At 38.4% G+C, this 8,948-nt stretch overlaps 1 protein-coding gene across 1 annotated transcript; it reads right to left on the reverse strand.

Moving 5' to 3' along the window:
* Nucleotides 1–218: 218 nt before the first annotated feature.
* LOC116258230 (UDP-rhamnose/UDP-galactose transporter 1-like) lies at nt 219–6,929 on the reverse strand. Its single transcript, XM_031635365.2, has 5 exons — nt 6,137–6,929; nt 5,856–6,040; nt 5,539–5,739; nt 1,020–1,181; nt 219–896 (listed from the first exon to the last, which is right to left on the reverse strand). The coding sequence occupies exons 1-5, from the start codon at nt 6,267–6,269 to the stop codon at nt 537–539; spliced, it is 1,041 nt and encodes a 346-aa protein (XP_031491225.1). The 5' UTR covers nt 6,270–6,929; the 3' UTR covers nt 219–536.
* Between the last annotated feature and the right edge of the window lie 2,019 nt (nt 6,930–8,948).

Genomic DNA, 8,948 nt, shown 5'->3' on the forward strand with positions numbered 1-8,948 from the left:
GAAGAAACCTCTCACCCACGCGGTGGAATGGCACAGTCTAATGGACAAAGGGAGAGCCTCTTGAGTCTTAAACCGGAAACCTGCCTAACAAGTGACTGAAGCTTCTCCCTTTGGCCGACAAAAGGAAACTGAAAAGAACAGAAAATTGAGAATGAAATGCGGGATTGTATTGTTCGTCTCTAATAATCGGACACGATTGCTTGGAGGACATTAAAAAGTAAACACACATTAAGTATTCTATCTTGGAATTGTATTCTCCAAAATAAATAGTAAAAGCATCATTATCGTCATAATATCATTGTTCAAAAAATAAATAATCAAAAACGTGAAACAACTATACCTCTAGATATGCCACATTATACAACATTCGAGATCCAAAACAACCATGAAACTGAAATGGAAAAATTAGCCTTTGAAGAAGAGGCTACCATGGCTGGATTCTTCTTCAACAAACCTTCTGCTAGGACATAGGTCGATGCTCACGTTGATCCTATATCCAGGAGCGGTACCTACACTAACAACCACCACTACTAGCCTCAACCTTTCGTTTCACTGCCAAGCTCAATGTCCTTCACAGGAGTGTTCTCAACTCCATCTTTCAACAGGCTCATGTCCTCTTCTGTAAGGCTTTCTTTGTACTGCGAAGCCTTTGCATTAGCTTGTTTCTCTTTCTCAACAGCCCAGCTATAGACAACCATGCCAACAATGGCAAGAGCCATTCCTAATATATTTTTCAGTGTCAATTCTGAGTCAAATAGCAGCCATCCTAGTGTGAGAACACAGACTGTCTTCATATGACCCAAAACCTGGAATGAGACAGCAGAGAAGCGGCCAATGCAGAGATATTGGCTCACATTGCAGAACACCGCAAGGGAACATGAAAGGAGGATAAAAAGCTGCAAAAATTTTGAGAGGGATCAGGTTGGTTCAATCATTTGCAAACAATAGACAAATGCACACAAATGTTACTATATGCCAGAGTGTGTGTGAGAGAGAGAGAGGGAAAGAGAGCAGCTCACCACAGCACCAGTAGATAAGTGGTATCTGAAAATAAATTGCCCAGAAAGCAAATAATCCACGATAGGGCCAAACAGAAGGAGAGAGACAGCCTGTATGGGAGCCGTCTTGCTTAACAACTCAAAAGATCCAATCGAGTACTTCTTTTGTAATGAGCCGATGGTCTACAAAATAAAAACCATAGAATAAGACTAAAATGCAATTGAAGTGTTGCATCTTTCTAAAGTTTTACAAGGACGGAAAAGAGCACTTAGGACATATCAACTCTCTAATTAACTTAATATGGAAAAGGTTAGCTACAGCGTCCAGGAGTAAACTTTCAATAAGGTAAGGCAAATAAATGATCATACGCACTTATAGGTTCAAACATTCTGATGCAACTTTTCTAATTCCGCAAGAAATTTTTGCCATTGGCCTTACATTTTACCATGTTCGATTCCAACAAATTGAATATGGAAGAGGTAGACCCAGTCAGAGATAGACATATTTGCAAAAAGAATACCAGCAGTCCTAGCTTCGTTTATCTGGATCCAACCCAGATCAATAGATTTGATATAATGTTCCACAAAGAGTGGCATAAGATGACTACGTCAGAGTTAGAAAGGCAGCAAAAATGGTCAATATATTATTACATACATCAGTGACAGCAAAAGCAAGCATGGAAAATGTTCAACACATGACAACCAAATGAACAAGCCCTTGGGAATCCTTTAAATTTATGGCAATTTTCTACGAAAAGAATCCTAGAGCATGTGATTCTCCACTAAGACATTTAAATTTTCTAGAAGCAACAGCTATCGTATGATTATAAGCCTTGGTTCCATGTCTGCCAGACACTACAAATTAGTAACACTTCTAGTGGACAAAACAAGGTAAATTCGAAGGACCGCAAACCCATGCACCATGATCCCTAGTTCAACTGCAAACAATATAAACAAATTCTCACTACAACAGAAATGTTCTTTTATAAACGGCATGCTAACCTGGCGGCTTTTCGAATTTCAATAGACAAATGAAAACCTTCATTGAATATTTCTCAAAAGCTTATCTTTCCCCAAAGGGGCAAAAATTATAAGAATTGTGAAAAGCTATTGTAGCACATGAAACGTATCCATAACGATTTTAAATTAAAACTTGAACAGAAATGCAGGACACATTCAAGCACCTTCCTGCCAACTTCAAGAATGTTTTGAGAGCTAAATCAAAAGTAAACTGCTCCATTGGAAAATTTCATGAAAAGATTCAAAATCACATTCAAATTTTCCAACATCCCTCACATTATAGAATAAAAATCTTATTCTCCAGAGGTGTTCTTGGAGAAAATGGTACCAAAGGATACTAAAACAGGAGTTGAAAATATATGCAACACATTAAAATTAAAAGGACAGTAAACCAGAAAAGTCGTCATTTAGACTAAGACAAGTAACAGAAAAGTAGATTAGTTCTAAGTTTTAGGGTGCATTTGTGCATATAAATCCATGGCAAAGGCCAAGACTGCAAATACTATAACTGTAAATACCGACAAAATGCCCCTTACCCCCAAGTGAGTTGCTTTTGGAGCTTCTGCCATTCCTATTTGACTCAGTAGTAGCTCTCTCCCTTCTTCTGTCTTCCTGTTAGTTTTCTTAAGCCATATCAGAGTATCTCTAAGATATCCCATTGTTCTCTCTTCCCTCTTACTTTGCCGTGGATTCATTACTTTCTCTTATTATTTGTGCAACTTGCTCTGCGGAATTTCACCATATATGGAAGACCGACTATCCTATTATAATATTATTTTTAGTCCAATCATTACTTTACTTTCCTAAGTCATTTCATATCCAAAATTTCTATCTAGATCATAATATTCACATAGATTTTTCCCTTTTTCTGAACCTCCTCTTAAGTGCACCTTCTATCTAAGCTTTAAAATATCATTCTACATTCTCAAATCCTACTTCCGTCTAGTGCCTACATACTCATATCTTCGAGTATTTCTTTCAATTCAATTGAGTCCTAGCCAGTTTACCTTTTACAAACTACCTATTCTTATTATCTTCTTATAATGTCTCCAAGAGAGAATGCAAGGGGGAAGAGGACGTGTCACTTAGATTAGGCATCAGACATACCCTTGCTAGCAGTAGGAACAAAAGGCGATCTACAAGGCAATTTACATTTATACATGACCTGATATAGCTTGAATAATACAAATGCCCTGACATACCCTTCCTAGTAATAGGAACAAAAGGTGATCTACAAGGCAATTTACATTTACACCATATAAATGACCCGATCTAACTTGAATAATATAAATCCCTTTGAGTTATAGCACTAACAGAAAGATCTATTCTACAGCCTTGACACATATGGATCTAAATATGCAACCAGCTCTTTGACAATACGAGCCAAGTGTGGGGAAGGCAGTAAAACAAGATTCTGCTGATTTAACGTTTTTTCAAAATATCACGATTTTCTCCCTTTTTCTGTTTTTTCATTTTTTTATTAATATTGAGATATTTTCAAAAATATCAAGATATTGTCACTATGATTTTGGTCTACGATTACCATAGGTTACCATGATAGATGCTGAAATAAATTGTTGAAATACCACCTCCTTTTATCGTCTTCAAAACACTATATTGTAGGTTTCAACATCTTTACCTACAAAATGTATAAGCACGGTTACAAATATCATTATGGGGTACCTGACAACGAGGTTTTTCTCGGATATCTTTTAGCAAGTTATCTTCTTAGGAAAATCCAGCAATTTTTAAAAGTAATGAAAAAAATCCTAAAAATCAGGTAAAAATAAAATAAATGAAAAGCTGAGAAGGAGACATAAAAAATAACTAGGATCAAATGATAAAAAATTTGTTTTAATGATCATAAAAATGACGACAAACAATATAATTCAAGTTTAACATCCAATCCATGATCATGTTAACATTAAAAACAAGGAAAACAGAAAAAAAATGGGAAAAACATGAAACAAATGTAATAACAATGCACTAATTTTTTTTTCACGTTCTTTTTCAATAGAATGCATACTTTCACCTTTTTCTTGTTTTTCTCATTTTCAACGTTAATATCACTTTTTTTCTTTTCTAAATGCAATATCTGTCACAATGGCATTAATAAAATCATGAGTCCCAAACAGAGCTGGAGCTGCAGCTACAGTTTGGCTCTGCAGAATTGTGCTTTCAACCACAGCCTGGCCTTATATTTGGTGGTAGCTGAAATAAGTGCTGAGAATAAAAGATTCACAAAAATGCCTTTGTGTAATTGCAAAATACAAATGTATCCCAATACGATCTCACGGACAAAATGCTCCTGGTTTAGAAACCATAACATATAACAAGCATAGCCTACTGACCACCAACAACATTTTCCTGATATATGTATATGACTCAACAAGATGGAAGCGACTGAGTGAGAACTAGAAGCAGGAACTGCACAAGAAACCTGCGGTATGGCCTTCCAAAAATACAATAATCTAACAGGAGATAAACAACAGCAAAAACCATAAATATGCCATCAACGTACAGAAACATAAGGTACAAAGCCAAATTTTATAAAATTAGTAGAGACATACCCAAGGCCATAAGTAAAGGAAACACTAGAAACACAAGCATAAAGAGAAGTTAGCAAGCAAAGTAGAAATGGAGGATGCTATAAGAAGCTTGTGAGACATCTGATGAGACCATGTAGATTTCAAAGAATTCTTTAGGAAGTGTAATCTGGGCAAAAGAAATAACTTCGTACAGATTTGACGAGGTGAAAAATTCGATGCTCTCAGGAAACGCAATTTAGCAAGCAAAGTAGAAATGGAAGATAAAATAAAAAGCTAGTGAGACATCTGATGGCACCATGTACAGATTTGTAAGAATTCTTTAGCCTGCAAAGGAAGTAATCTGAAAAAAAAATAACCCCCTTGATTTGACAAGTACCGAGTGCCAAAGTTCATTGTTCTCTTCTGCAAAATCTTCCAAATAGAGGATGGCAAGGAAACAAGTTTTGCTTTCAACCAGTGGAAAGATAAACAGAACGGAAGGCAGAACAGAACAGAATCGTCGTTAGGAATGACGACAATTACATCTTATTGTGCGAGAGAGAGAGAGAGAGAGAGAGATGGTTGCGTAGCATTATTTTGGAATAGGTAGAAAACACCGTTGACGAATTGACCGACCAAACTACGCGTGATAATGAAACTATTGCATAGAATTGGCCGTCTAAAAAAGAATGCAAGATCGTTTATATAAGTTACAAGCAAATATCTCTAGGAAACGACGAGACCTCTTCCAGACGACACAAGAAAAAGATTTGAAAGGGAAAAAAAAGAAGCGGAGAGCCCCACGGTCAACGAATCAACTTCCCTTGCTCATTTCTCACGACTTTGCAGCATTTTAGACAGAAAACCGATAACGAAGCAAATATAAGAACTCCCGAAAAAGAAGAGAAAATGAAATGAAATCTAAAGAACCGTTCGCTTTGTCAGCAACACAATCAGGGATGCAGAGAAGAGATCCAAGGCAAAGAACTCACGATTTGCTGCAGGGAGGTGGACAAGACAGCGACGCAGGCACAGATGAACCCTTTGGCGTTCACCTTGACATCGGTGACAGTGCAAACCCCCACTCCTAACACCACCACCAAGACGGAAGCCTTGACCTCCTTGGAGTAGCCCTTGTTATGGAGGATCCACTCCATCACGCAAACGACGGGAATCATGCTCAACTTAGAAATCTGCACGAGGAACCCGAGAGAGAATGAGAACTCAGCAGATCTGATCCAGCAAAAGGGAATTCTTTGTGCTCACGTTCTTCAAGTACAGAAAAGAATGAAATGAACCAGATGGTGACCTGGTAGAATCCCACGGAATTGAGCATAAGGCTGAAATTCATGCCGGTGATCGACATGTTCGCGACGATGGAGAACCAAAGGAGCTCCCACAAGGGGACGTGCTTGGACGTCGAATAGCCGGTGGCGTTGGAGACGAATCCGACCAATGCCGTCACCGCAAAATGGAATCCGGTAAGAGAGGTGGCTGCCCACAAACAAAAACTAAGTCTCCCTGGGAAGATCTAAAGAGGGAAGACAGGGAAAAGACGAAGAACATAAAACTGAAGAAAAGAAAGGTTACCAAACGAGAAGGCGTATCCGCCAGGAGACATCAATTGCTTGTTGGCCATGATGATCCCCACAGAGCTCACCACATTCATGGCCCAGGCTCCCACATCGGAAACCGATGACGTCCTCTTCTCCACCGTCGCCATGGAAGACAGCAGCCACCACCACCTCCTCCTCCTCCCTGAATTCCAAACACCCACCGACACAAACACGCACCCAGCAAAGACTCGATCTAAGAAAGCAAAATTATGGAGTACCCCACTTATGTCTCCATGAAAAAAGGCCCAACAGCAAGCGTAAAGGAGAAGAAGAAACACGAAGGCCGAGGCGAGGGCTTCCTTCCTTTGCCTCCTCTTCCGTCTTCACCTCGCTAAGCCACAGGGCAAGAGAGAGAGGGGATCTCTCTGGGAACCTCTCTCTCTCTCCCTTCCTTTTCACTCTCTCTCCCGCTTCCTTGGTTATTTATGAGCGACGTCCTTCAGAATTCGCGGCCGATATTGCATAGAAAAAACGCTTTTATGCATTCGAGAGCCGCTCAACCAAGGAAATTACAGATCCATAGTACACGGTTCTTCCGCTTCAGTTTTTCTTTATTACTCTTGGACAACGAGAGAAGCGGTAGAAACAAACGAAGAAACAAAGAGAAGAAGGAGAATGGGGTCGATGGTAGTCGGTAGATCTCGTTCGTTTTCCCCGGAGGGAGAGAAAAAGAAAAGCGGTCAGAGATTCGGAAAAAGAAAAAAATTCAAAAGGATAGAGAGAGTTAAGACGGCTGCAACTTCCATGCGTCCCTGGGTCTTGGGGATTTCACCGCAGGGGGGCAGGTAATTGTTGAGAGGTGCGTGGAAGGAGCCGGCGCCCGTGTGAAGAAAGAAGCGCGTCAATTTTGGGATCGCCCGCCGTCGCCTCTGAAAATGAGAACTGAGTCAAGCTGTGTTTGGCTCCCCTCCACCGGAAGAAAACTGAGTCAAAGCAGTGTTTGGCTCACCGTCCGCTTGACAGCAACGCCACTCGCAGTTCCTGTTTCCCAAAATTTTCAGGGCCAAAGACGAGAAGCGATTATAGTGCCTTGAGCAGCAAAAATAAAATTCTATCATTTTAAGAAAATGTGAAAAGGGTGAATCATTTGCAAAACTTCTAGTTTGTGTTTGTTCTACTCAAATCTGCTGTGACCTTCTTCATTGGACTTTAAATCTATGATTTTTTACTTTTAAATCTATAGTTTTTAACATATAGCTTAGATTTAAAATCCATGTTATTGACATCCTCGGTTTGTGTTTAAATACACCTTTTTATGCAGCTTCCAATCTAAATCCGATTCTATCAAACACAAACTTGTCTTTGTCTTGAATGGTATGTTAAAATGTTGTTTTCCAAACACAGCAAAAAGTCTTTTTGCTTTGAGAATGCTGTTGAAAACTTGGTCCCGCCAAGTTCTTTACTCAAATCTGTTTTGGGTGTGTCATCTAAACACACAAACAAAATTTTAAAAACAGAGTCAAAACTTCATTTTTACAAGACTTTTTTTCTATCCAAAAGCTGCTGAAATTTTAGAGTTGTTTTATAAAAAAGGAGTTAGAATGCCATTCTCAAAGGTGCTCTAACTTGTTAGATTTAATTTGATTATTTTAAAAGTGCAATTTTATTTCGATTTGGAATTCCTTCTTAAGTTGCTTCCACCATTAGTTGTACTATATAATGACTAATTGGTGACTAATTCATGAAAAGGTCCAACTTACAAATGACCAATACCAATGAGAGAGAAATGACAATAAATGTATAAATATGACCCACAGAAAAATAATCATGAAAATGATGGAATCTTATGTTTAGCTCTACAAAAATGAACTGGCCTGGCCTACCTCTTAATTTATAAGGAATTGAATTGCTCTTTAATAGACGACAAATTTTTTATGGTTTTGAATTGCATGTAAGTTGATAACACATTTTGTGTGGTTGAAAAAGTTAAATGACAAGATAATTATAAAAGGAAAGAATTTATTTTTCTTTAGAATGAGCAAAAGGATTCTGATCCACTGTCAAGGAATTAGCCCAAGGCCACCTATCCTTGTATTAACAATGGCAGCAGTGCACTCTTCTACTTAAGTACCATACCTATCATTTAAGAAACAGAAACATGGCACCCATAAAAATAAAACTAGATATATGTCGCTTTACATGCCCTGAATATGACAAATTACATCATGCCTCTTGAGGCAAAAAAAAAAATCATTAATCTAATAAAAGAAAAAGGGACTACCTAAAGGGAAAAATGAAAATAAAATCCAAAGCTCCATCATTGGTGGCACTTCCATTTAACAAACGCCCCCTCAAGGACTCTATTCATGTGCTTTTGGCAAATGGAATCCACGATTTCTTCTACAGGGCATAGCTCAGTTAGTCAGGCTAGAGATATGTTAATGACACATCTCTAACTCGATTGTCATGGGTGCTATGTTTTTATAATAAAAATATTTGAAAATATTATACCACTTAACATATTGGTTCTACACCAAACTCAACCCAGTCGAAAACCCTGAGGCGCAATGGAGGGGCTTTCATTCTCTTGTCCAAACAGTGGGTTGTAATTTTTCAGCTGACCCTCAAAGTTAAAACGATGAGTATCTTTCTGATGCAATCGGGCTGGGTTTCCTCTTCCATTGATACTGAGAAAGAATACAAAGAATTGAAAAAAAAGAAGAAGAAATATACAGATCATGCCAGAATAATAGGCTTCAGCTAGGCCTCAAAACTTTCTTGCTCGATCAGCAAAGAGATAACATCTGCAGAATGATACTCCTTAACAACATTGAGTAAGATCCTCC

This window comes from Nymphaea colorata, chromosome 1 (assembly GCF_008831285.2).
Source record: "Nymphaea colorata isolate Beijing-Zhang1983 chromosome 1, ASM883128v2, whole genome shotgun sequence".
Taxonomy (NCBI): domain Eukaryota; kingdom Viridiplantae; phylum Streptophyta; class Magnoliopsida; order Nymphaeales; family Nymphaeaceae; genus Nymphaea; species Nymphaea colorata.